This window comes from Monomorium pharaonis, chromosome 8, assembly GCF_013373865.1.
Source record: "Monomorium pharaonis isolate MP-MQ-018 chromosome 8, ASM1337386v2, whole genome shotgun sequence".
NCBI classification, from domain to species: domain Eukaryota; kingdom Metazoa; phylum Arthropoda; class Insecta; order Hymenoptera; family Formicidae; genus Monomorium; species Monomorium pharaonis.
Window position 1 is genome coordinate 20,851,772 of NC_050474.1, and position 26,636 is coordinate 20,878,407.

At 38.1% G+C, this 26,636-nt stretch overlaps 5 protein-coding genes across 21 annotated transcripts in view; 3 read left to right on the forward strand and 2 right to left on the reverse strand.

Moving 5' to 3' along the window:
* Positions 1–1,125: 1,125 nt before the first annotated feature.
* LOC105828594 (CD151 antigen) lies at positions 1,126–8,799 on the reverse strand. The gene is made up of 7 exons (XM_012667001.3): positions 8,526–8,799; positions 3,557–3,652; positions 3,042–3,236; positions 2,640–2,810; positions 2,394–2,486; positions 1,810–1,950; positions 1,126–1,549 (listed from the first exon to the last, which is right to left on the reverse strand). Exons 2-7 carry the CDS (start codon positions 3,632–3,634, stop codon positions 1,502–1,504), a joined length of 726 nt encoding a protein of 241 aa, XP_012522455.1. The 5' UTR covers positions 3,635–3,652; positions 8,526–8,799; the 3' UTR covers positions 1,126–1,501.
* Positions 8,800–11,368: 2,569 nt separating this feature from the next.
* LOC105828591 (tudor domain-containing protein 3) lies at positions 11,369–15,317 on the forward strand. 2 transcript variants are annotated; one of them, XM_012666991.3, is made up of 11 exons: positions 11,369–11,770; positions 11,920–12,004; positions 12,111–12,310; positions 12,396–12,540; positions 12,631–12,864; positions 12,946–13,079; positions 13,158–13,385; positions 13,465–14,092; positions 14,329–14,442; positions 14,516–14,612; positions 14,754–15,317. In XM_012666991.3, the coding sequence occupies exons 1-11, from the start codon at positions 11,745–11,747 to the stop codon at positions 14,927–14,929; spliced, it is 2,067 nt and encodes a 688-aa protein (XP_012522445.1). In that variant the 5' UTR covers positions 11,369–11,744; the 3' UTR covers positions 14,930–15,317. The 2 variants fall into 2 exon arrangements, with proteins under 2 accessions (XP_012522445.1, XP_012522446.1); XM_012666992.3 differs by having other exon boundaries at positions 14,757–15,317.
* Positions 15,318–15,610: 293 nt separating this feature from the next.
* LOC105828595 (ribosomal protein 63, mitochondrial) lies at positions 15,611–16,748 on the forward strand. Of its 2 annotated transcripts, none has more exons than XM_012667005.3 (3): positions 15,611–16,049; positions 16,185–16,463; positions 16,576–16,748. In XM_012667005.3, exons 1-2 carry the CDS (start codon positions 15,988–15,990, stop codon positions 16,444–16,446), a joined length of 324 nt encoding a protein of 107 aa, XP_012522459.1. In that variant the 5' UTR covers positions 15,611–15,987; the 3' UTR covers positions 16,447–16,463; positions 16,576–16,748. The 2 variants fall into 2 exon arrangements, with proteins under 2 accessions (XP_012522459.1, XP_012522458.1); XM_012667004.3 differs by having other exon boundaries at positions 15,616–16,049; positions 16,573–16,748.
* Positions 16,541–21,320, reverse strand: LOC105828592 (apoptosis-inducing factor 3). Of its 8 annotated transcripts, XM_036291457.1 has the most exons (8): positions 19,388–20,719; positions 19,279–19,292; positions 18,584–18,876; positions 18,164–18,500; positions 17,702–18,052; positions 17,422–17,627; positions 17,121–17,337; positions 16,548–17,015 (listed from the first exon to the last, which is right to left on the reverse strand). In XM_036291457.1, the coding sequence occupies exons 3-8, from the start codon at positions 18,806–18,808 to the stop codon at positions 16,753–16,755; spliced, it is 1,599 nt and encodes a 532-aa protein (XP_036147350.1). In that variant the 5' UTR covers positions 18,809–18,876; positions 19,279–19,292; positions 19,388–20,719; the 3' UTR covers positions 16,548–16,752. The 8 variants fall into 8 exon arrangements, with proteins under 8 accessions (XP_012522453.1, XP_028045879.1, XP_012522450.1 ...); XM_012666999.3 differs by lacking the exons at positions 19,279–19,292; positions 19,388–20,719 and adding an exon at positions 20,990–21,320 and having other exon boundaries at positions 16,541–17,015; XM_028190078.2 differs by lacking the exon at positions 19,279–19,292 and having other exon boundaries at positions 16,546–17,015; positions 20,052–20,733.
* A 4,102-nt stretch (positions 21,321–25,422) lies between these two features.
* LOC105836921 (Down syndrome cell adhesion molecule-like protein Dscam2) overlaps positions 25,423–26,636 on the forward strand; it is an 87,106-nt gene continuing 85,892 nt past the window's right edge. For all 8 annotated transcript variants that reach the window (XM_036291445.1, XM_036291447.1, XM_036291450.1 and 5 more), the window contains exons 1-2: positions 25,423–25,713; positions 25,881–26,047. In XM_036291445.1, coding sequence (XP_036147338.1) covers positions 25,679–25,713; positions 25,881–26,047 — 202 coding nt within the window. In that variant the 5' untranslated portion in view covers positions 25,423–25,678. The remainder of the gene's footprint in view (positions 25,714–25,880; positions 26,048–26,636) is intronic.

Sequence of the window (26,636 nt, forward strand, 5' to 3'; positions counted from 1 at the left end):
TGTGTGTTTTAGCTAGGGGGCAACGATGGAAAATCGCGTGCGAGTACGACGTACGACTCGATGAGACGTTTGCGGAATAGCAGCCAGTCACGCCTCGTCGCAAAAATATGCGTAGAGTTGACGCATTCTGAGGGTAAATAAACGTACGAGAGGGTTAGCTCTGATGACAGTCGCGTTGTTGATACACTGGAAATTACGCACGTGAATAAACTCGACGAGACGCTCGCGCGTGTCGACGAGATTAGACTCTTAATTTGTTAACTTTATATCTTTTGCTATAAATTTATCGAAATACTCTAGCAAAAAGAAAAAAAGTTCTATTTTAGCTCAAAGTCTGGAAAAAAGTTTGTTAAAAAAAATACAAATTAAATATTCTCTTTTTTTTATGAATTACATCTATGATAAATTATTTATATTAGTCTGTCTCATATATACTCGATTCGTTTTCTAGTTTCTAGTTTCGTTTATAATAGTTAAGATTTTGATGGCGATTGTACCATCTCGGTATGTAAATTACGACAATCGATAACCGTTAAAAGAATGGGAAGGGAATTGACAGACGACAAGGGCGACAGAGTAGTTTACTTTAGCGAGACGCCTTGGATTATAGGTGATTCGTCGTGCTTTAATGCAGCGAGGTCTAATCGCAAACAACGGTTTGGAGTGCGTAAGTCCCAAGTAAACACACAGCGGACTCTATTAATATGCTTAGAATATTGTGTAAAATAACATGTAATATTTGCAATGAAAATTGTTGTAGAATTATATAAAATTATAGAAATTTTTTTTCTGAATCATTCTCAATTTTGAAAATTAGAGTCAAAGTTTCTAGTATCAAGTTTTACAATTGTTGATTTATTATCAACTTTTACTGCTCAGCTGATTTCTCTAATTTTAGCATAATTTTTTTACATATATTATGCTAATAGTGACAAATTAATTACAAACGGCAGATTTTTGTGTTATTAATATATACTATATACTATGCCTCTTCCACAAAACATGACTTAATTAACTGTGAGATACAAAGAGGAATAGTAGTCACAATCAAATATAAAATTAATTTTATTTGATATTAATCAAGAGAGTAAATAATTATTGAAAGGGTTGTATGGACGCACAGTATATTATATACATATTGTATTTATTACGGCACAAAATACAAAGACATGTATGATGCACTAGCATACTAGCGATATATATATGCAACACTAAATGAAGATATCTTTGACATATAAATTACATTAAAAATATAAAGAGTAATGGTAATCATGATGCATAATGCTACATATGTGTAACAAATCAGCGAGAGACCTGTACAATTGGATGGAGATTCGTTTCTTTTGATTATCACTTTCTGTAATCAACTGCGTTTATGGCGACAAGTAATTTTATTGATTGGTAAGATTATGCGCGAATCCTCTGAAGAAATTTTGGAAGCTCACCCACTTCTTCGTTTCTTTGTATTGGGATAGCCTCACACTATACTGCTGTCCTGCTGTCATTTGATCAGCTTGAAGAGCGCGCAAGAGAATATCATTCCGAAAAACTGTAACAATCCCAAAATTAAAGAGATATATCTTATTAAATAATAAAAGAGAAAGGAAAGGAGAAGTGTTTGCTCAAACGTGATGTGCTAAAAATTCTAGTCACGATACTTAAAAAAAAAAGGAGAAAATGCTGTGCAAATTTTTAAATTAATTCGATCGTAAAGAAGATGCTTGTTCAAGCTCGGTCGACTTTATAGTCGGGAGGGGCTTCAATTTTAACTGGGGAGAGTGCCGTAAAAGATACAAACTGCGCTCTTACCATGAGACATGCGACTGCAATACCAGCACCACCCATAACGGCCGCGTGTTGCTGCAGGTAGACTCGCGTTCCGTTGATGCAACCTTCCACGTAAGCGTTAGAGGGATTTACCGTGTCCGGGCCGGCGTTGCAGTGGAATCGCTGCATGCAGATACGGACGACCGATGAGAAAACGTGATTCTTCGACTCACGAGAAAGCCGATCGGAGGAGTGAAAGTGTGAGAGGCGGGGCGGTTAAGACTCGGTCGATTAAGTAATAGCGGCCAAATTGACGGTACTTGAACGGGGGAAATCGCTTATACCATGAATAATCATTCGAGTTATAAATTTAAAAAATGCGAAAAATTGTCATTACCAAGGAAAATTATGTTTTTTTTTTTTCCAAAATATAATCCAGTATCTCTCCTTTGGATAATTGACTTTAATAAAAGTGACCAATTTATAATAAGCAACGATCTCATGATAACACTTGATGAATACAACACGTTGCATAATACGAGATGCACGTGCGTAGCAAATTAAACGCGGACGAGATCGACTGATAAATTATTTAACAACCGCGTTAAGGCGCAATTGATTTTTACCTGTCCAGGTTGAATTTCTCGGCAGCAGCTCTCTGGCACGTTAAGACCGTAGCCTCCCCAGTCCCTCCAGCTGTTAACGCCGCAACAGTGGAGCTAATATCGAGAATTGAATTAGTTAGCTTCGGAAAGTTTCGAACGATAATTAGATTCGGGCTAGGATAAAGCGCGCTCGGGATCGTCTGTCTTGAGTACGATTGGCTGATAAAATTAACTTTTATTTACGTAACGTCCGTGGAAATTATTTACCGTCGACTGTGTGGTGTCCCAGGCGTCACGAATGGATTTACGGTGATCGTAAAGACGGAGCGAACTTTTCATCTCTCTGTCGACCGTGCTCAGCAATTTCTCGCGGAAAACGTATCCGAGGACGCCACCGATGAGCATAGTCACAAACAGCAAAAATACGATTATGAAGTACTGAAAGAAAGAATAATGGATTTTATTAATCGCCCACACATCGCGAGAGAATTGATATTTTTTATCTCAATAAGTTTCGGCGGCTTGACGAGCTTGGAAAGTAATAATACACGAACTGAACGTTTAAGTTTCAGTTCGAGATAAGCTTCTCTGTGAGATTGAACCGCGTTCGTTCAGCCGCCAAATGATGTGAACGCTGGAAATTGACGAAAATAGAGCCTTGATACTCACTGTCAGAAGCATACACTTGACTTCCCGCGATGCACCGACGCACCCGAAGAAAGCGATAAACGCCACGACGATACCACCGACCAGTAGAACGTAGACTGCACCGGTTAATAGATCGTTCCCCACGAGTTCACCTATCCATGGTACTTTGTCGACCAGGGCCCACACACCCAAACCCGTTACAACAAGCCCGCCAATCTAAAGCATAGATTAACAGTAAATTTAATTAAATATCTAACATTATACTTTATATACAGTAATCACAGGGTGAGCAAAGAGTACTAGATAAATAAAACTCAAAAACGAAACGTTAAAAAAATATTTTATGTTATAATAAAATAAAATGTCATATAAATAACCTCTATTTTTTAAATGGAATTATATAAAAATTTATCTAATTCCAATGTTTCGTTTTGGAGATGATATTTTACAAGTTCGATACTTTTTGTACGTTACAATATTACTGCATAAATATATATATCATATCTTCTGCCAAGTCAGGCGGGACTAGAACTTACGAAGATGACAAAGTTCGTGAAGAACAGGGAGTATTTCATGAATCGTCCGCAGCCATCCATTTCTGTGTCGTATCCCATTACCTCTTATCTGCGAAACTGTGTTAACAAAACAGAAAAATGAGCAAATGTTAATAAAATTAACAATAAAATGTGAGAACGTTAAAAAGACAAAGGCGCGAGATGAATAGCTCGCGAGTATTTGCTATCTGTTAACAATTACGAGATTGTTGCTATTCCGACAAAATGAGAATTTGAAACACGTTTTACTGAAATAAATAGCTCTCCTTTTTTTCGTTAATTGTAAAACGTGATTCTTGTAGCTTCATCTTTTTTAATCTTTTCTTCTGTGTCTTAGTCCGCTGTATTATTTTGTCCTCTCTTTTTTTTTTACCCGCGTCGTAAATGCAGTGACGTTAAGTGGCTTGAAGATCACGAGTCTCGCCGAATGTAATTAAACGAATTTTTATAACAGTCACGTATATTGCTCTTAATTATGTTACCCGCCTTGGTGACATCAGACTTATGTTTGGCCCAGTTTGAAGCACCTTGGCCGTCCACCATAGCCTTGACCGTACCCATAGGCGCAGGACTTTCTAAATATCATTCGGATATTGAACAATTGAACCCCAAAGTCACGTTAAAAGCGGATTTCGCGCAATTTGTGCAACAAACTTTACTAATAAAAAAACCAAATAAATAAACAATTTGTCACTGATTAATTTCGTACTCTAATTTTGATTCAACATAATACGGTTTACAATTATTTGTTCCTCTTAATTACACTTCTCACGAATTTGCGGCTAAAATTTAATCTAATTAAGTGCTGTTCTTCCCCCCCCACCCCAATTCCCTCGTGTCGCGCAATAATTCATAGGCAGCGGAGTCCCTGCGGAGTTCTAATAACTATTAATGAGCTGAGAGAGGTGAAATAGGTGTTCGTGATCAACGCGAATTTTTTTACGGTTCGGGAAGCAGAATCGGTGACTTCCTGTTTTGAAAATACTGCGCACACGGCTCGATTGCACGCTATTGTTTGCCGAACGCGTAGCGGCGAGGTTCAGTCCGCGCGGTACAGCGCGGCGACGCGCGCTTTTCATCGGCGCAGCGGCCGTGCCTTTGTCTCTTCCCCCCTCCCCCCCCCCCCCCTGTAAATCTCGTCGGATCGAGAGAAACCTTCGCGCGAAATGAAATAGAATGCCGTTTTCTGGAGAACGCGCGTTCACCTGCCGAGCACATCGCGCCCTTCGCGGAGTACGATCGATGACGCAATGCGGTGCCCGAAGAATGGGGCTTTGCGCGCGCGTTGATCGCTATCGACGCTCAGGCATAATATCGCATACATACATCGCCCCCACATAAGGTTCCATGTTGTAACGCGTTATACGGACCTCGGTCACGCACATACCGTCTCGAAAGCACCGAGAGTTACCCGGGAGATCGAGAGAGAGAAAGCTGCCCTCTCCGTGTGCCCGCGCATTAAGTAATCCACGGCCAGAGCGAAGCGTAAAAATGACGCGCGGCGATGACGCTCCTCGGCACTTGCAATCCAGCAGCCAATCTCGCAAGAGAGCTGCTCGCGGCCGCGAGCTTCCTCCGCGGCTTAAATCTTGCGAAAGGCTTAGGTCACTACGCTTTATGCTAACCGCGTACGGTTCGAGTATTCCTCATTTCCATGAAGCGGAATGAAGTCATAAGCGAAAATTCCCCTTTATTTTTGAAGTGACCTTCCTGTCTATCTCTCTTCAACTTCTGAACCGCGTCACCTCTGAAGCGGCCCGCGGATAGAGCGAGAAAGTCCAGGAGGGAATCACGTTAATCCAATCTCGAAGTTAAGACAAGTCGGTCGCCGCGGATATCGCGTGTTCGATCAAAGATTCGAGAAGCGATGGAAGATGATTCATTTGTACACCTGGAATATCTTCGCTATACGTAAAGCCGATACGCGCATCTAATTCCCATGCAAGCGGCGCGGCCGGCGCCGCGGAATAATAAGAACTCTGTTGAATTATCTCGCGATGTTATTCTTAGGAAAAACTTGCACGCGCCCGCGATGACGCCTGACGCTGATTAATAATTCGCTCTATCTCGGCAAAGTAGTACGTACTCGAGCTCTCCAATTAAAATTCTCTGACATCATCGGTTAGAACCGCGTCGTAGATATCCAGCTGAACGTGCCGTCATGTAACTTAATTGCCTCGGATTACCCTGTATATCGAACAATTTCGTCTTTTCCTCAAAGCGACAAACGTTTGTTTGCTTATGTTCGATCGATTACGACATATGTAATCTTCGTCCGATTCGCGCACAAACGTCTACTCTGTGAAATTTTTTCTTTTTCAGGGTCTCGTCAATATTAGCCTTTGATAAATAATCGCGACGTCATTCACGCGCAGCATCCGCGCGTCCGCTCGTCGCACAGCCCCGCGTTTACCCGCGATTATTTTGCGAACGAACGAACGAACGAGCGAGCGAGCGAGCAGGTTGGCGGGCGGGCGGGCGAAACGTTTCTTTTTCCGCGCGTTAAAAATAAACGCACACACCTGTGAACAATCTTGTTCGCGATGGTTCGCGCCGGAAAGAAACGTGAGCGCGGGAGAGGAAACATGCGCCGAGTTAGGTAGAGGCTGGCAGAGCCTGAGGCGCGGCCCTTCGACGAATCGAAGGCTAAATCTTGGCTCGAGGGGCCTCTCTCGTTCGAGATAATATTTCCAGATAGCACTTCCAGGTAGTGCGATCCCTATTTAGCCAATCCGTCTCGGATAATCGCCGCCGGTCCTCACGCGCTTCCTCTCGCGACTTAATGCGACACGCGCAATCGCGGAGCGTGTTTTCCGCCGTCGCTCCCGCGATTTACGAGCGCGGTACTTTTCATAAACACCATAATGCGCTGAAGGGGAATCGATAATACTGGCTTACGACGTAACGACGACCCCGCCATGCAGAGCCGTCATTGCGTGGCGTTTCGAAGTCGCGTGGAAACTTGCCAAGTGATTTCAATGCGTTGCTCGCAAAGTTATTTACAGTCATGGGACAAAACATCGCGCGCTCCCCCGCGAGATCCCTCGTCACGTTGATTAGTCATTTCAAAAGCCTTCATGCTTAATCACATTTGGAACTCGACTAATAAGGAAGCCTCTTATTTGCAGAAGCGTCGAAGCGTTATGCAAATGTTTAATACACTGGCAATAAAACGCAACATGACTATTTTATGAGTATTTTATGAGTAAAAGCATGTTTTTCGGTTTCTTTTTGTGATGCACTTAAAACACGCTTATATAATAAATGCATATAGAGGTTTCAAATCTGATTTAACGAAGGGTTGAAGATATTTTATATTGCTTTAATTGCTCTAACATGCAGTAAAGTCTAAAAGTTTCTATCTACCAAGGATATAAAAAGAAAGCGATAAAATAATACAATCATTATTATTTTTCTACATAATCAGTTTTTATTTTAATATTTTTTTAAATCATAAATTGAGCTTTCTATCTCAAAAAAGATATTCTAAATTTGTGTTTTTAAAATAAACATTGAGAAGATCAATCTCTTCTTTATAACTGATAAATTTATTTTTATGTAAGTTTAATCTTGAAAATAAAAAATAATTTTTAAGATTAAAGTTCAATTTGTGTGAAAAAAATTAATAACAATAAAATTTAAGCCAGTTAAGGACAAACTTTAAAATATTTTTTACTTTATGGAAAAATCAATTAATCGATCTAAAAAAATATAAGGTAATGTCAAAATATAAAAATAATTCCTTTACTTTATCATTTTATCTATTTTATTTCCTTGCGCTGGAAATTTCATTACCATATAATCAAAGATTTATTCTCATATGGGCCGGTTATTTCAACTTCTTGGTAAACTTCAATCATATCAATTAAGCATGTGTCTCTCTCTTCATTTTTTCTAAATAAATAAAGACAGGCACATATTGATAAGTAAATTTACCAAGAAGTTGGAATAACTGGCGCCGTGTCGAGAAAATGTAATATCTGATAAAATTTTTTTTTCGATATAATTGTTTGCCTCTTTGAGAAAGTTTAAAACAAAAGCGAAGTTCAAAAGAAATAAAAACGTTTGTCATCCTTTATATTAAAATGAGCAAATTTAATTATACAATGATGACAAGTCAACAAGGAGCGAGACAATTTCATTATCTCGAATCTAATTCATAAGTTAATCAAATAATAACTTAATTGAACTAGCCTTTTATTGATACGAAACGATACGATGACTTAAAAGCATTAACGCGATGAAACTTGGCAGCAAACTCACAATTACTCGCACAGTCTCGCAACTTTCTCGTTTATTAATTGTCGAGTTTGTTCTGGGTGTAAATTAAATTAACACATTAATCAGGAAAGTTTTCATTGTTGTTCTCGCGTCTAGCCAATTTACAGATTGATATTATTTGACGAACGTAGGCGTAAGTTAACTCACATATCATTTCCTCAATAAACTAGATGATATCTAATTACACTTCCTTTCTTATTCACGTCTTATTCACGTCTTTAGTACAATGACGTTATAATAAAATCATTGAATTAAGTCATCCCAAACACACACATACACACACGTTTAAAAGTTATCTTATTAAAAGTTAAACAAGCCCGTGTGTGCATATGAATGCGCCGATTTGTTTATCGCCGACATTAATAATCAATTTGAAAGATTGCATTTTCCGCACAGAATTTCCGTTTTAGATTGAAACTTCCACTTTTTGCTCGATCAAGAAAATCCCCAAGCACGAAATATATCAAACAGACAATGATTCATATATTTAATTGCCGCGTGTTGAATGGCGTGCTCGACTATGAATCACCGCGGCGCAACTTTGGCGTCTCCGCTCCAAAACTTCTTCGTCTCGGAGACGCCGCGGGAGCAAAATAGTTTTTCCGTGGGAAATCGCGCGCGCGACCGGGTTCCTCTAACCGCCGATCGATTGCTCAACATCTCTACTCACGTTGATCCCCTTTCTCTCCAACCGGCGTCGGTCGCGAGAAATGAAGAAACAAACGATTTCCTTTCTCCCGCCTGGAAAGAGCCTCCCCCGACTCGAGGGAGAACGTTGACACGACGAGCCGTTCGTTTCGGGGAAAACGGGGCAGATCTCGCGATGTCGGGATCGAACGTCGCGTTACGATGAGAGAATTCGGGAACTGAGAACACCAAGTTAGACGCGCACGATTTCAGACCGAGCCTCGAGTGAAACTGAAACGGTAAGACTGAACGAACTTTTGCCTCGCTCGCACTCTCTCTTTCGATCTACGTCCTTCTGTTTCCCTCCTGTTTCTCCCTTCCCCTGCCCGTTCACGTAGTAGAGTCTCTCTCTGTCTCTGTTCCTCTTTTTAGTCCTCCCTCCTTCTCACCGAGTCATCGCTTACTATACCATACACGTTGCGTACGCGTTACTACCATCTAACTATAGTACGAGCCATTGTGTGCCAGCCGGCAAAACCGTGGTGGAAAAGACGTACGATAGGGGTCAACGAAAGTGGGGAACCACATTAGCACGTATACACTGGTAGGACACGCATGTAGCATGATGCACGCACATACGTACGAGCTACGATGAACACGAGGAACCGCTTTTCGGGGTCCCTGCTACATGAGGGATCCCACTTTCGGATGGGAATCTGGATGTAATGATCAAGCCATTTGTTGCCGGCAGAAGGCAATCTGTTAATGTGTTACCTCGGTAATTATTATGAAAGATTGACGATTTCTTTACCGTTGAAACAAAAGTGGTATATTTCGTTATACGTCATTTCAATTTGATGAACATGCGGTGAACTTTTACTAAGTAGTGCGGCAAACTACTTTGTAATTTTTTAATCTGACCATTCGTTGTCGGTCCATCTGCAATATTTCTTAAAAATGGCGTAATTTTTTAAAGATTTTGTTTTTGTGTCAATAGATAGAAAGGACTTTAGCTTTAACGAGGTGGAATGAATTAAATTGATTAACTGTAAAGATCAAGATTAATAAAAGTTTTTAACAATTTTTCTAATTACAACGATTTTTTGCTATGCTTACATTTGGTTGTACAAGATTTATTTAATAACACATCGAAATTAATCTTAGAAAATATAAATTATAATTCATTAAATATTTATAGATGCTTATACGTATAATTATTTATTACTCTACATAAAATAAAATTAAACATAAAAAGATCCTAGTAAATTAATCACCTAAATTGATTGGTGGAAGAAAATAATCCAATTCAAATTTTTTTGTGAATTTACAATTCGCATAACCTGATGTTCTCGTTAAATCAGTTACATTTTTCTTATATGTACATTTTTCTATATTTTCCTACATTTTTAAAGATACTCGCAAAATGTATAAATGATCTTATAAAATTAAACTATAATATGCTATATAACATGCGTTTCGTCATGTCCAAAGTTAGTATGTATGTAATGGCAGTAATTTCAAAGTTTGTTTAGTGATTGCTCCACCCAAGTAATAACCGTTGATTCTAATTGAAGCAATTATTGATCGGGTTTCAAGGGTTTTGATCAAGCCACCTGTAATGTCGCGATAATTTCGAGATTATTTTTCAAAATGATACATTTTGTGACGTACGTCCCCAAGTTATTTTGTGAAATACGTATTTGCGAAAAATAATTCGTTTCATCCACATAAATCACCTGAAATTATTTTAAAAATACTTCTATGCCTATGCTATTAAAATCAATATTAACAATTTACCGCACCATGTTACATTTATAAGAATTAGAAACTTAGTATAATGAAAAATAACTTAATAAAAATTTTGTGCAAACACATGTCTTAAATCTAGAAAATAAAAGTTGTGTTCGCGTTGCATTTGCAAAAAATAGGAAATTAATGCAAAGCAATAAGAAATGTTAATTCTTGAATATTAGAAACTAATCACTTTCACTATAAATATTCATATCACGCGCGCGCGTGCGCGCGCGTGTGTGTGTGTATAAAACCAAATAAAATTAAGACTACACACATATAGATATATTTTATACGTTAAATGACATTATATTTATGTTATATTCAGTGTTTTTTTTGCTAGGTGTTATGTTGTAATCTTATAGATAATAAAAAGGTCTAATTAATAATAAATTAATAACAAATAATGCTTACAAAAAAAAGTTAAAAATAATACAGAATAAATAATACTATTTTACTGCTACATCTGCTTATCAGATTCTACGTTTGCACGGAATTAACCTGACGGAACTGTTGCAAGTTCGTACTGTCGACGCGATACGGTATATCAAACAAATTTTCCATCAGCAAATGATTTTTGATTCGAAAAATACTATTATTATGAAAATAATTGATTGCACAACACTTATGTATTAGATGTGTGTCTATTTCTTATTTGTTAATATATAGAATTATAGACTTATAGATTATTTATTAGACTTTTTTAATTGTTTATTAGATTAACTTAACATAATACTTAGCAAACACTGAACATAACAAATGCAATGTCCTTAAATTGATTATTAATTTAATATTATGTTAATATTACTATTCTGTAGTTTATTTATTATAAATATTAATTTAAGAATCGATCGTTTCAAGAAAGAGAGCGAAACGACATGGAGTTTAAAGAATTAGAAAATGTAAATAAAATCACGCATAAGAAATATTATTAAGCACTAAGATCCTGTCCATGTGATTGTCCATTGACCGTCTCTCAATTTTAATTGTTTAATTCTCTCAAGTTTAATTGTTAAAAATATAAAAAAAACAATTTAAATTATCGCGGCACCGTGTCGCTCGATCTGTCATCTCTCGCATCTATGGTCGAACGCACGCTGCGCTCCGAGTATGCAAGATGGCGGCGAGTGTGTTTTCATGCTGAATAGGTGCGGTTCCTTCTTCTGAGCGATCGTAATCGTAGTCGCCGCACCTGTTTCTTACGTTTCGAGTCGTGCTTACAAGAAACGCGTTCAGCGAAAGCTCGGAATCGTTCGAACGTCGAGTCGTCGAACTCGGGAGAGACAGACTCAAATCTCCATTGAGCCACCCTCGAAACGCGTGTCAGCTGTCAGATGTTTGTATACGCGCGATCGCGTACGACGCGTCGCGAGCTACAGACAACACGTAATAGTGGTTCACGATAGTGACGTCGGTTTCATGAGACACGACCGAATCCTTGTCGAACGAAGAGAGAGAGTCCGGCGCAGATATGGAGAGTTTGGAAGCTTTGGGATGGTGAGTAGTCTGTACTTCTCCATTTTCTTGCGTATCTCCCACAAGAAAAAGAATTTAGTCTCTTTTTTTCACGTGATCCACGTGTTGTTTGAGGTCCGCACAATATTCTCAATTCTTTCACTTGTATTAATTGCTTTTTTTAAAATCAGGTATCTATCTGATCATGGTTATAATGCGGCAACTGATTCAGGTAATGTGGTGGACACACAGAAGATAGTAAAACGACTGCTAGATGTACGTATCGACGTGATTATTTATAAATGAGTTACTAGAGTCTTTTGTATTGAGAAATTGTATTCGAAAGATGTGAGTGAATGAACAAAAGATGAATTATTTACAGTTTGATTTGAAAGAGATTGGCAGTGGAAATGGAGATATTAATCAGGGCAACATTGTATTGCAAATACAAAAGATACGTAATGTAGCTGCACCCAAAGGAAATGAGGAATCAAAAGCAGCTCCGCGAATGTTAAAATTATCGTTGACAGATGGGAAGAATAATTTTCAAGCCTTAGAAATTGAACATATATCAGCTTTAAGGTAAATGTTTTACTTTGTGCTTTACTTATTCTCTCACATTGCTTCTTACTGTTTCTTCTAATTGTCTATTTTTTTATATGTATAGTTTAAACACACCACCTGGTACAAAGGTGTTAATAAAGGGTGCGCTACCTGTGTCGCACGGACTTCTTCTGTTAACACCTTCATATTTAGTTCACATACTTGGAGGAAAAGTTGCCAATTTAATAGAAAAATGGGAATTAAATAAGGTAACCATTACTTTATTTGATAAAACATACTAGTATCATAATATTTTATTCTATTTAATGAATATGAATACACTGTTTTTTTTTTTATAGAAATTAGCTTCCCATACTCGAGTAAGATCTGCTGAAGAAGGTGGGCCACCACCATGGATACCATTTGGTAAGAAAATTATTAAAGTATCAGAGCAGGATAAAAATTTCAAAGCCCTGGCAGAAAAGGAAAAACCTACCAAGGAAAATAGTGAGTTTGAGGCCCAGCGCAAGGATGCGATAGCGGAAGCTGCCAAGCAAGGCAGTAAGAAAGTATTTGGTGGTGGGAATAAGCAGGTTTGACTTGTTTTTATTTTTCTATTAAATTAAAAAATTGCATTAATGTTTGAAAATCTAATTTATGTGCGTTTTTCACAGCTATTGGATTATAGTGTACAGAAAATCGTGGATCGTGGATTTACCATAGAGCAAGCAGAATACGCTTTAAGAGTTAATAGAAATAATGTAGATAGAGCTCTGAAAAGTCTGCTAAAGACCGACACCAAACATAAGTAAGAGAATTTATTTTTATCTATTCTATTTTTTTCTCATATACATTTAATTGTTATCGAATTATAATATTATTGCAGTAACGCCAAGGAATCTCGAGAGCCGCGTGGCAAACGGGAAAAGAAAACCGAGGAGAGTAAACCTAGCAGTGGAAAGATATCTCTATTCGATTTTCTCGAAGATAAATTACCTGTGCAACCCGAGAGTATCGAAACAATTAATTTGTCGCAAAGCAATTACGTGCAAAATAACGAAAGTAATCAGGAACGTTTTGAATCGAGAGATACACAAAGTGGAAGAGGTGGACGGTATGTAACTATCTTACCAGAATCATAAAATATTTACTGAAGTATTACAGTAGCTTTTAATATTAATTTTTTCTGATAGGAATCAAAAGGGTGGTCGCAGTTACCAACCACCTCCGAGACATTCGGAGGAACATAGAAATAATAAGCGAACAAATAACAGTAATTCCACGACGTATTCGCAATACAACGGCGCTGGCCACGTGCCGCAGAACAAACCACCGCGGTTTCAACGTAACCAGGAATCTCAGTATCAATATCAACAAGACGGTGGCAGAGAAACGTATCAGAAGTTTCAGCCGAACGATTACAGAAATACGAATACTCAGTCACGTGCAAGTAATCTAAACGCCAGTGGTAACGATAACTATAACAGAATTCAAGCTGAGTTCCAAGGAAAGAATCTCGGTAGTAACAGAAACTATAATCACCTCGAACCCGAGGCTGGAAATAGGCATTCTTATGATGCTTCTTATAATAGGCATAATCGAGCTCAGCAAAACGGCACCCCTAAAGTATATTCATCTAATACAACTGAGCAGAATTTTAAGAGTCAACCCAGATATCAGTCAAATGTTGGAAATAGGATGCCCATGAATCCCAACGTATATAGAAACGAGAATAATTACGATAGCCACAATGCTAACTCAAGTACGTGGGTATGGCAAGTAGGTGACAAGTGTATGGCCAAATATTGGGAAGACAATAGAGTACGTATCATTTTTTATATGAAAATTTTTGAAATTGGAAGATGAATTTTTTAAGATAGATTTGCTTTGTACTCTTAATTCTTCAATTAACATTGTATAAAATTGCTATATATGTAAAATGGCGATTGGAATTGAACCGAGAAATCATTACAAAAATTGATTGCTCTTATTTAAAACCATTATTTATCTACGCTTTTTTGTTTATTATTTATTTCTATACAATCTTTTTATTACAGTATTACAATGCCGAAGTCACTGGCGTTTCCGAAAGGACATGTGTAGTCCAATTTAAAGGATTTGAAAATTACGAGGAAGTGCTTCAAGTAGATTGTATACCAATAACAGATGACGTATGTAAAATAGTATTACGTAAAATTATAATATATTCTCGTTGCCGATATTCTTTGCTAATTATTGCAATAGTTTCAGATTCAGGATCAAATTTCAGATATGAGACGGCAAGATCAGCGTTCGAATAACCGACAGCCACGCTACGATCAGAGTCACAATCACATAAATGGTGAGTGACAAATCGTTCGTTTTTTAGACATTAAATTTCGTATAAAGTTAAAAATTAATTGTACGTTTATAAAATCTTTCGTACGTTTACGTGTAAGACATTTCAGTGTCGATGTAACTTAATTAAGAATGACGATTGCAGTAGGTATGGAATTTCGACGAGGAGGAAGCGGTGCTGTCGGTGGCAATAAAGGATACAATAAGAAACGAAGTCAGCAACGAAGCACACAACCAATTTACCAACCGCCAGCACAAAGAGGCCACAATTCTCTGCCAATTAATAATCAAAATAATTCTCAACATAATCCCTTCCTTTAATGTAACTCTAGTCTTGCATCCTTAGTAAAAAAAAGAGTAATTTCAGATCTTACTATTGAAGCAGTTGCATTCGCTACTGAGGATTGATCTAACAGGTTGCCACGCTAAAGGAGAGTTTAGATAGATGGAGAGTTTATATTAACCATTGATAGGCAGCGAGTTGTGTGCCACATTTGATTTCTATTAGAGCTGAATTGAATTTAATACCAAGCAAGTTGGTTTTTCAGGAAAGGAAGGAATTAGAAGGCTGTTACTGTAAAATATTGAAATATGTGTTCTTGGAATATTAAATTACTTGTATTGTAGGAAAATTGATTTTTACTACAAAATGACACAGGGCAATGTCTGTACCTCGTCCACTTTAGCTATAATACAGTTGTAATGAAACCTCGTTTTTGTTCTTCAACCTTTCGGCCCTCGAAGTCATCAGAAAATGTAGCAGAATATTTAGGGGGGGAAAAAAAACGAGCTTCGATTATTTTGAGTATTAATCAAAACAAACTGAAATAAATGTTAAAGGTTAAACGTCCGATATTAAAGATTACATAAACTTAAATAAATTGCTGATTCAAATTTCAAAAATTCAATTCTAAATTTAAATACATTGGCTTAGTATTAATGAAAATAATTTTGCATAAAATATTTCAAATTAAAATATTGTCTTAAATTTTACTTGTACATTTATTTATTAATTCTAACACACAACAGATTTAAAACGGTAAAGCTTAAAGATTTCAAATTACAATTAACTTGATAAGATAAAAATATTTTTTTTGTTTGAAAAAAACATTGGATTAGGATTGTGCAGTTACAAATTTTGTTTTTGCTGTTAAATAATTTTTTTTTTTTGTATTAAATCGTATTTAATTGCTCAATCGTAATTAATTATCTCGTTTTAACTTTCTAAGTGAGAGGGCAGCAAAGTACAACGTAACGTGACGTAACAGCAACCTAACCAAAAAAGGACGCTGTAAAACTGGAGGAAACCGTGATTTACGGATCACATAAAGGAATAAAAGTACATTAACGATATTTTTTGTTAGAATATCTGATTTACAATGCGGCTTGGATTGACTCTGTTAACCATCTATGTTAATAAAATACCATACAGATTTAGAGGGTGAGTGCTTTTCTTTTAAAATAACAGTCTCATATTTAATACATACAATGAATTAGGAATCACGGTTTTATATTATTTTATCGCATCACATGGGATACTTTTCGTAAACTGTCTGTAAACTTTTACTGTACACAGGAAATACCGTAAAGTTAAGAAACCGACTATACGGGATTTATTTAAGATGAAGCAGGATTTCGAAAGGGAAGAGCAAAACATGTTGATTTTACGGCATCCTTATCTCACAGTTGAACAATCTTGCGGCCATATGAAGGCACTGGAGGATAGAACGGCAAAGTTTTTCGATGTGATACAGGAGGAGAGGCGTCAGAAATTCCAAAAACAGATTACCTTTGCCGATCGTCTGAGCCACATGAGAGTAACGGAAGCATGGGATTAAAGGCTTTCTATATACACGTATATATAATTCTGTTTTATAAATTATTTTAGATTTAAATTAAATAGACAGTGAAATACGTAAGAATAACATTTAATTTTCTCTTTTCTTTTTGGTAACATTTTATAGCAGCGCAATTAAAATATATATTACATAGAGTGTTCCCTAACGCAAGAAAGATAGCACCATGAAATATATTATCTAAGTTTATCTAATATGATATACTGCGAATGTACAAAGTAAAAATGTAAGACTAATACTGGGACATTGTTCTAAAGTATTAAATTATATTGTTCATGTAAAAATGACTCAAGGTTGCACATTGATGAATAAGCTCTCTTGAAATCTTGACACATCCTTTGGCCTACTTCTCATCCAGCCAAACGGATTTGCATTAATCTCTTCTTCTGTCAGTATTTTGCCTTCGTAAAGCATATTCGCGAAATCTGCCGCAGCTGGATCAGCGTTAACACTGCTGACTCCAATTACTTTTCCATCTTTAAGATAGTAACCGATGAATTCCAATTTATCCAGTGAGCCATGAATCTTTATGCTAGAAGGTTTTCCGTGACCTGAAAAAATAAGTGACAAAGAACATCTCATTATTCACCCTTTATGAAATTTGCTTATTATCTTTCATTATTATGTAAAAACATGTTACAGATGTGCAAATTTACCTGCGTATCTGTAATTTTTACCAAATAAATTCGTCCAGAAGAACGGCACGGTTTTCAAAGGGGTTTCTTTACCGCATATGTTTAGAGCCGCAATTTTACCATGATAATGAGCTAAAGAGTAATGACCTATTGCAGCCAATATATCATGGGATTCATATAACGGTGCGTAAGCTATGTCACCTCCGGCATATACATTTTCCACGTTTGTCCTCAGGTGCTACGGTTCAATTCATATTTCAATTGTTAAAGTATAGAACGGTGTATAATTGTATAAAAGTTACACCCTGTCCCAATGTTTTACCTTATTTACTGGTACAGTACCGTCGTCCCTCATTTGAACAGATGACCCCTTCATCCAATCGGTGTAAAAAGTAGATCCTATTCCAATAATAGCTATATCCGCTGGTAGAATCTGGCCGTCTGTAAGTTCGACCTTAGCTAAAACACTCTTTTCACCGTCCTTTGGAATAAACTGCTTGATATTATTTTTGAAGATGAACTTTATACCTGGAAATATTAATTAATATTATGAATATCTTGCATAATATGTGCTGTTTGCTACATATAACTTTGTATAATACCTTTAGCGTCGAACTCCTGTTTAATTCGGTTACCGATATCCGCGCCGAATATCGCTTTGAGAGGTACATTATCGCGTCCTATTACCGTGACAGATGCGCATTTATTAATACAATAAGCCGCGCCTTCCATGCCGATAAAGCCTAATCCTAATACAACTACATGTTTCTCAGGAGACAGCAGCGCATACACGCCTTGTGAATCGGTATAATCTCGTAGAACAAAAATATTGGATAAATTTGATCCAGGTACGTTAGGCATCCTCGGTTTACTGCCTGTGCAACTAAATAGATAATCGTACTTCAGGTTCTCGTTATTACTCAGTTTGACGATATTCTGAGTCGTATCTAAACCTGTAACAACAAATGTGAGATACGAAATAGGTAACATGCACAACTTGAGTCTGTTAACATCGATATAACTTTAAATAACTTGATATACATTAATCTACTTATTTTTTGTACCTATTGCCTCTACTCCAAGTTTCGTTTCAATATCGTGATCGTTGTAAAACGACGGCGGTCGTAATGCCGCCTTATGAACGTCGAAATCTAATACTTTGGATACTTTTATTCGATCGTAGGGTACCACGTTCTCCCGGCACACCATGACGATGTGTCCCTTGAAGCCCTCCTGCCGCAGACTCTCCGCACAAGTCGCACCCGACGGGCCACCGCCAACTATTACAACCGTTTTCGTATGTTCAGGGTCACGTGTATGCATATCCTTTGTGCGTTTATTCGTATCGAGATCTTTACGTTTCGCTCTTACGTGAACAAGACCAGCCTCGTCCACGCGAACCTAAGTTGAAGTAGAATACATAAAAATAACATGTCAAGCAAATGTGACAAGATCTCGATGAGTTTGTAAGTACTTCTGAGTACCTTGTAGCATGGTAAAGAATCCAAGCCCGGATAATCTTCGATGTCCCCAGTTTTTATGTTGAAACATGCGCCGTGCCATGGACATCTCACCCGTCCTTCCGCTAGCGCGCCGGTGTGCAGCAGAGCACCGTAATGCGTGCATTTCGTCCCAATCGCGTACAACTCGCCCTTCTGCTTAATCAACAAAATTTTCTTTCCGTCATCCCCGAGCGGCAGTGTTTTCATTTCATTTTCGTTAATATCCTCCTGCTTGCACACCACGTCCTCGATATAATCATGTTGCTCCGACGAACCTGGAAAACGTACAAGAAATTTTATATCTTTTTTTTTTTAAGTAATTATAGCTTATTATAGACGCTACCGCATATCGAAGTGCGTAGCAACGAATGACTCACGAATACCGCAAGACGGCAATTTCTTATATTTGCGCGGGACGTTCTCTGTATTGTCTTCGTTACAATATCCTTTCTCTTTAATCTTCTTCAACATGATCAAAATGCGCGGATATTCTCAAGGAATTGCATAATAGTAAACTACTACAACTATAAATCTAATGTAATCTAATCGTAATTCTATAGCCTACATCAGCATGTAGATATAAACGCAGAAACGCAAAGCAAACGTGAGAGCCGATATTTGTTTACTGTATGTGTATGTGTACGTCTAATGCACGCAATAGAGTTTCATTCAATTACGTCTCCATAGCAGCCTGTAAACAATGGAACGAGTCACAATTGAATGACAGGTGGTACCTCCAATCAATTGCATCATCAAATATCTCCATAGCAAAAGCAGAATCCTCACCAACGACGCGTACAACGAGCGATTCCCGTCGATTACGTAACGCAACAGCATACGCCGCCAAGTATAAGGAAACCTCGTCGGAGGGGCGACGGACGGGAAATCCCGGTCGTCCTTATCTTGTACGTGAGTCGGGAGTCGCACGCGTTATCGGTGATTTAATAAATAAAGATAACTCCTCGAAAGAAAAAACGTCGCGCACGTGGGTAGTGCTGTGCGTCGTTCGACGTCCCGAGAGAATAAAAATAAAAGACTGCGCTGTACTAATTCAACTAATACGAAGATGAAATCAAACTCGTGAAAATTATTGCCAGGCCAATTACTTGTTCTGCATCGTATACATATCGATCGCGATTATTAAACATAAACAAGTATCCTCATAAATTTTTCTATTCTTCGTTTTTGTTTCTGTATTTAAGCGCTATGATGTCAGAAAGCAATGATTCAATAGGCCTGTTCTTTTCAGCTGAAATTCTCTCCCTTTTTTTTCACGTTAGAGAGAAAAAGAGAAAAGGGACGAACTGTGCAAGAAGCTTGGTTAAAAAGAACACATGTAATTATCACCCATCCACATAAATAAAATACGTTCTTTATTCTTATATTCTCCACACAGTGCTCTAACCTCTACGAAGAATGCATATATTTTCACGGTAATCAATAAAGTTACCCTTCCAAATATCCGGCGATCGGTAAATGTATCGCCCCCTTGCACTCCGTATTTGTCTCGTATTATTCGTACGCCTTATTAAACATCGCGAGGACCTACCCTGGAAGAAACGCAAAAACGGTATATCCGTCAAGGCGGCCCACATAGGTCTGACGAATGTTCTGACGCACCACATGATGCACATATTGATCTTGAGCCTCACAAGGCACTGCGAGGCACTGAGAACTTGCCGACGTGATTTGATCGTTTCATCTAACCGTCCTTGTTCTAATGTAATACATTATGTATTACGATGTAGTTTTTTATTATCTGGTTGTACGTAAATTGCCGCCGGGTCTTACGTAACGTCAGCATGATTTACCACTTATAAAAACGCGAGGAAAATTAATCTCAGAATTGAGGAAAAGGATTGGCTCGATTATTAACGCGGATCAAAGGAGGAGTAGAAAAAGAAAAAGAAGGGGAAGAAGGAATAAATGAAAAGAAAAGCTAAAAGAGAGAAGAGGGAGTAAAGAAAGAAGAATGATGCGTTTTAAAACGATTAACTTGTAGTCGATAGGTCTCAGATTCGATTACAAATGCCATGTATGTATACACTTCGAATCTTATAAGCAGTTAAAGGATAGTGATAAGTGAGAAAGAGTCTAAGACAAATGGTAATTCATATTTCGAGAATCCATATTTCGTTTACAGTACAAAAATGAATTAAAAAAAGAAAAATAAAAACAAGGAAGAAAGAGAAGCAAGCCACTCCTAAACCGTGTGACAAAGAATTGTTGAGTCATTAAAACTAAAAAGTAGCACGCACTATTACGATTGTTCAGGTGACATTTTAACAATATATCAACATAGGAACGATATTTAATAAAAACGACTTTGTTTCAAATTTTACAACGTGGCTTTCGTAATGTTCTCTTTCTTTCGCTCGTAGTACACACCTGTTGCGGTGGATTCGTCCCGACCCGAGCCGCCGCCTTTCTGACAGGCTTTGCAATAAATAGCGCCCATGCTGCAGCCGTGCGCGAACTGTCGACGGAATCGTGTCGAAGTAAAGAAAAGAAAGGCACGGGTGCCTTTTACAGAACCATCGACTACGATCGCGCGTAGACCCCTCGTGATCCACAATCGTCCGAGCGATACACGACCTTGAGATACTCGTGGCGGTGGTGGATTCTCGTTCAAGACTTTCACATCGCGATCAAGATACGCTCCTCGTGCTCGGTTCGCCACCGGTCTTCCAGTCCCGCGACTGGAGAATCGGGGGCACTCTTAATGCGCGAAACTGTGATCTCGAAATTTCGATTAGTTCTAAATGAACCCAAAGAATTATGATAAGATTACCGTGACTCATTCCGCTACGACGCACTTATTGTCGAAGGAAAGAGAGCGAGAAGTATACTCGTTCGTGGCCGGAATTGTATATCAGGAAGTCGCTCGAATCCGCAGGCGTAATGTCAACGCTCTGTGGATCGATTTCGAACAAGCGTTCGAAGCGTCTCGCTAATTATGGATCGTTTTGCCTTTTTAGAAAGTTTCATGTGACATTTTAGAAAAAACTGCATACGTAAAACGTATGGAATAATGTACATTATTATTACATTTTCTCTAAGAAGCTAAGACATTAATTTCACTATACTTTGTTACATTATCGGTCAGTTTTATATATAATTAAAATAAAAAGTGGAGCACTGATAAGAGATACCGCGAGATCGCGATTAAGATCTAACAAATTTGGAATTTCGTAGCAAAGAGTGCTTGGCCGTGCACTACCGCTCTCTGCAATAAATTTGCAGGAATAGAATCGAAAAAGCATGGATGGTAATACCAGAAATGAGAAATAAGAAATGTAATTCCCGTTATCGACCGCGACTTACTCTGTAACGTTTCAGCGTTCGCAATTACGTCAAAACTCGCTAGATGTAGCGAGAATGTAATTTCTCGCACCAATTTCCGCAGGGACGACTGATCCGCACAGTCGTTTGGGTTTAGCGAACCCTACGGACCCGAGCTCATGAAACTGCGGACCCTCACACACATTTATACATACACTTATACACATTTTTTTGAAAATGATAATTCTATTTGAGAGATCTAAAAATAAAAATAAAAAGAATGAGAGTCAATTGTTTCATCTAAACTATTTATTAAAATATTAAATTATAACGGATAGTGTGTATAGACATGGACATTTATCTGTTAGATAATTTATCACATCTGGAAATTATCCGGAAACGAAATAATTGATTCTAAAATAAAAATAAAAATGGGGGGATAAGGATAAAAATAAGATTGAATTAAAAAGCACATGTAAAGTGAATAGAATAAGAAAATTCAAACTGAATTTTTAAAACTTAATATTTTTTTAAGAAAACATCTGTTTCCGACTTTGTCGTACGAAAATCTGTGCTTTTCTGTGCGTTTATTTTAAAGAAAATTATCTCTTTATTAGATTCTGATATTATTGTGATATTCCCTCAGGCTCTTTTCTTCTCGCACGAAAGATTAATGGCGAAAAAACGAATGTAAAGTAAGTGAATAATAGGAATAAATGAATCGAATAATGAGCGCTGGGACTGGGATATTGAATGAGAAAAACGGGAAGCAAAAAATGAAACGTTATACATATTTTTTAAGATATAAATCATATTTATATCTTATTATTTTAGTTTATTATTCAGTTTTTACTCCAGTTTTTTAAATTTCTACAAAAACTACTAAAAATCTGATGAAGCAAAAACATCACGTGATGTTTTGATAAAGTTGCTCCAGCTCATACCGAAATTTTACAACTTTATGTGTCAAGATACTTATTACATCGTGCACATAATCTTAGAGACTCGAAGATATTTTTAATAATAGTTAACGAAGCCACGACCGTGCCCGTCAGCATCTCGCAAGATGAAGTAAGTTTCAAGCACGTTTTTCTGGACCAAGTTTTAGTTTAGGAGCTCTTTTTCTCGGTTACTATCTGAATTGGTAATTCATAGAAATATCTTTTCGTAACAAGAAGATATATGTTCACAAGATAAATTTTATATATCGGACAAACTTAATTTTTTGCATTCTTTGGGTTCTCTTTTTTTTTAACAAAATCGACCTCGAAGCGAGCGAAATCACGCGATTCAGAAAACTGATTACGGATTGATCACTGATTCTGATCCTCGATGAAAATTAGAAACGATTGTTTCTCGTTCCGAGATCGTGCGTCAAAGCGAAATATAGATTAAAATATAAGTTTCTGGCGCCTCGGCAAAAAGGCAATTACGCTGCGCAAAATGAAGAGAATCGAACACCCGCGCTTCTTTTCCTTCCGGTTCGCTTCGGAACGTTTCAATTTCCAACGAATAACACGGTCGATCTCTCGCGCGCGATCACTGGCTGTCCGGCGTAAAGGGACAGAACCGCGCGGTGGTACGCGAGATTTAAATTAGTAATCGTTAAACCCTTCAAAAGAGACATTCGGTTCAACGACGCATGAAAAACGGAGCAGCGCGCGGCCAGGGTGCACACGTAGCATAGGGGTAGTAAGAGTAAACGGCTACGTGTGCTGGCACGTAGCTATTTAATTTGTGCCTGGCGATGGCGGGGGCGACGGTGGTGGAGAAAAGGGGTGGGAAAGCGACGGTGGTGGCAGCCAGGGTGGCGGTGGCGGTGGCATAAGGTTACGCGGACCTCTCGCTCTTTGAAGTCGGCGGTTGATGGCGGTCGGTCACCCCGCACCGCACCGACGATGTGGGCTTGGGCTGTACGCATTGAAGGCTGCCGCGGTACGCAACCCCCGGAGCGGAGGAGAAACTCTCCGGGTCTCGGGAGAGGGAGAATGAGGCGTGAGGACGATGGCGGTCTCGCGTGCGAGACTTGAACCGAACCTGACGGTACATCATCCGCGTTTCCTTTCAGGACGTCTTTTCAGACATTCCTTTCGAGTAGATTGCGCACGCCTTTTTGTTCACGTTACACGCGTATTTGTGTGTATGTTATTTCGTCGCGAGCTATTCTTCTTAATATTTCTTTAGAAGACGGTATTTCGCACGATAGCGAAATAGGATAAGTTAGGAGAAATTGGTAATCAGCTGTGAAATATTATTTTTATGGCTATCTTTTTATAAGCAATTTTAATAAAGTTTGATAAATTTGGAGATAAATAATGATAAATATCCTTTTGTTTTTGTCTAGTGTAAAATTATAATTATTATATTATAAATTATTATATTATATTATGAGAAAAGATTTAGATATTTATTTGTTATACATTTATATGCGTTAAAATCGCAATTTTATTAAGTGAAAACGAAATTGACAGGTCAGATTCATCAGGTTTTAGTGAATCTGACGACGATCAAATATGATCAAATAATCGGAAAAGTTTTTTATTTGCTAGAAATGCTCTTATTGCAATTATAATAAATTTAATAATTTATAATTATAATAATTATGATTTAATCATAATATAATATTTATAATCACGGTCATTTATGATTTTAATTATAACAAGATAATCTTTCTTCTAATTTAAAATATTGTTATTCCGACAAAAAAAAATGTTAGGTAATTTGATTTGGAAGGAGTCAATCGTCATTTAAGCTTAGCTACACCAAAAAAGAATATTCTTATTTTAGAAATATCTGTATTTCCGAAATGTTTTAAATATTGAATATGGGATTATGTATGTAGTATTAAACAGATATAATCTGCTTACACGAAGCATTTTGTATAGAATTTTAGAAAGAAAAATATTCTCATAATTCGATAATAATTTTCTTGAGTTATAAGAGAAAAAATATATTAGAAAATAACTATATTTTTAAGAAGTAAATTTTTTAATACTCTTATTATCGAAACGATCATATATCTTATAATATTACACTGAAAAAAAGTCTTGTTGAATTTAATTGGAAATCTGGTAGGTTCAACTAGAATCTGAGTTGTAAGGTCGAAACCTACCAGATTTCCAATTCAACAAGACTTTTTTTAGTGATAATAATATCGAAATAAAATAATATAATTTGCTAGAATTTAATATTAATTTTTTTAAAGTAGATTAAGTTGTACGTAAGCAAGATTAGTTTTATTTTGATACCGATGTTTGTTATCGTTTTTTCCGTGCAGCTCAGCCACTGTGAAATCCTAACTTCGGATCTCGTTTCCAGCGAGGCTGCAGCGTGATATGAGCATTAGGCTACGTGCAATTTCTCCTCGTATCCGTGTCCTCGCATTGGAGTATACGTTGGTATATGGACCGGAGCCCACCGCGGGCGTAGCGCGACGGGGATGATGCCGAGCGCGTGCCGAGGGTGGCCGGTCGGCGCCGAGTAACGTCGAGCGTGTCCGAGGTCGGTCGAATCGCGGAACCGAGGGAACTTAGCGCGCAGCTCGAAGGACCCCCGGTTCAGTCTATCTCCAGGCGCTAGACGCGACGAGTGCCGAGAGGGGTTGCGGCGCACGAGGCAGAGGGTTGCGCGCGTGGTTGTACGTCGTCTCGCTCCTGATCCTTCCCCGCGTACACACACACGCGCACACACACACGCCCGCACGGTGACGCACACGGAGACGCGTACACGCACCCCGTTCTTTCGAACTCTTTCCCCCTATCTTGTCCGCACTTGTCCGACTTCGCGCCCTCCCTTATGTTTATACCAATACGCAATCGGAAGCCGAACAGGTGAATACACTGCCCTTCTCTCCCCACGATGAAACGGGAGTGGTAGATCGCCTTCTCACCTTACCGTTATCCATCTATCTGCCTGTCTGCCTGTCTGCCTGTCTGCCTGCCTGCCTGCCTACCAGCCCACTCACCTATCCTCTGATCTCTCGCGAAATTTTCCAAAGGAACTCGATGGCAACGGCACCGTCGGCGGGGATGGACGCAAAGTCGCGGAAGAGACAGTCCGCCAGGCATCGGTCGTGCACAAATCGGTCGGCTCACCACGTGGATCGTGGTCTCGTGCTCTCCTCGTCGCTGGCACCGTTTGCGCTCGTCCTCGTCCTCGCGCTCGGTAAGTAGAGCTCTTTGACCGTACCGCCACATCCAAGAAAATTCGATCAGTTGTCGGGCATCACGCTTTTGTAGATATCACGACGGTGATTGTGAACTAATTGACTTTTGTGGGGAAACGAGATCGGAAGAATCGCGAGGGCATTTTATGATCTACTGTAATTTTTCTTTTTTTTTTTTTTTCGTGTCTCTCGTTTTATCCCCAGATAAGTTATTCTTGTGTGTGCGAGTTCGAAAATACTTGGACTGAAATTTCAAAATACGTACCACTTGAGTTGAAACTGATATCTAGCTTTTTCGCGTTTCTGGTATAAAAATAGATCCCGTATAAAGTCTCTCGTGTATCTTTTCTTGATTTCTGAATTGAAAAGGTAGGAAAAATAAATTCGTGAAATGATACTTTACCACATCAATGATACAATTAAATTTGTATTATTATCAACCATATAATCATTCTTAAAAATAACAATTAGAGCATTTTATTACCATGTTTAGTAAACTGGAATTGCTATTAAGTTTTACGTTAATCATTTGTGAACACAAGGAAACGTGTTGTTTTGACGGCTCAATGGTAGCACAGCGTCAGGTTA

Excerpts from the sequence above, each read along its gene's own strand:
- LOC105828594 (XM_012667001.3), bottom strand. The coding sequence starts at position 3,634 with ATGGGATACGACACAGAAATGGATGGCTGCGGACGATTCATGAAATAC. Across the intron at positions 2,811-3,041 it reads TCAAGTGTATGCTTCTGACA|TACTTCATAATCGTATTTTT; the intron begins GTGAGTATCAAG and ends TCTTTCTTTCAG. Across the intron at positions 2,487-2,639 it reads GGGACACCACACAGTCGACG|CTCCACTGTTGCGGCGTTAA; the intron begins GTAAATAATTTC and ends TCTCGATATTAG.
- LOC105828591 (XM_012666991.3), top strand. The coding sequence starts at position 11,745 with ATGGAGAGTTTGGAAGCTTTGGGATG. Across the intron at positions 12,541-12,630 it reads AAAAATGGGAATTAAATAAG|AAATTAGCTTCCCATACTCG; the intron begins GTAACCATTACT and ends TTTTTTTTATAG. Across the intron at positions 13,080-13,157 it reads AAGACCGACACCAAACATAA|TAACGCCAAGGAATCTCGAG; the intron begins GTAAGAGAATTT and ends ATATTATTGCAG.
- LOC105828595 (XM_012667005.3), top strand. The coding sequence starts at position 15,988 with ATGCGGCTTGGATTGACTCTGTTAACCATCTATGTTAATAAAATACCA. Across the intron at positions 16,050-16,184 it reads ATACCATACAGATTTAGAGG|GAAATACCGTAAAGTTAAGA; the intron begins GTGAGTGCTTTT and ends TACTGTACACAG.
- LOC105828592 (XM_028190078.2), bottom strand. The coding sequence starts at position 20,235 with ATGTGCATCATGTGGTGCGTCAGAACATTCGTCAGACCTATGTGGGCC. Across the intron at positions 18,877-20,051 it reads ATCGCCGGATATTTGGAAGG|GTTCGTCGGAGCAACATGAT; the intron begins GTAACTTTATTG and ends TACGTTTTCCAG. Across the intron at positions 18,501-18,583 it reads ATTCTTTACCATGCTACAAG|GTTCGCGTGGACGAGGCTGG; the intron begins GTACTCAGAAGT and ends ACTTCAACTTAG.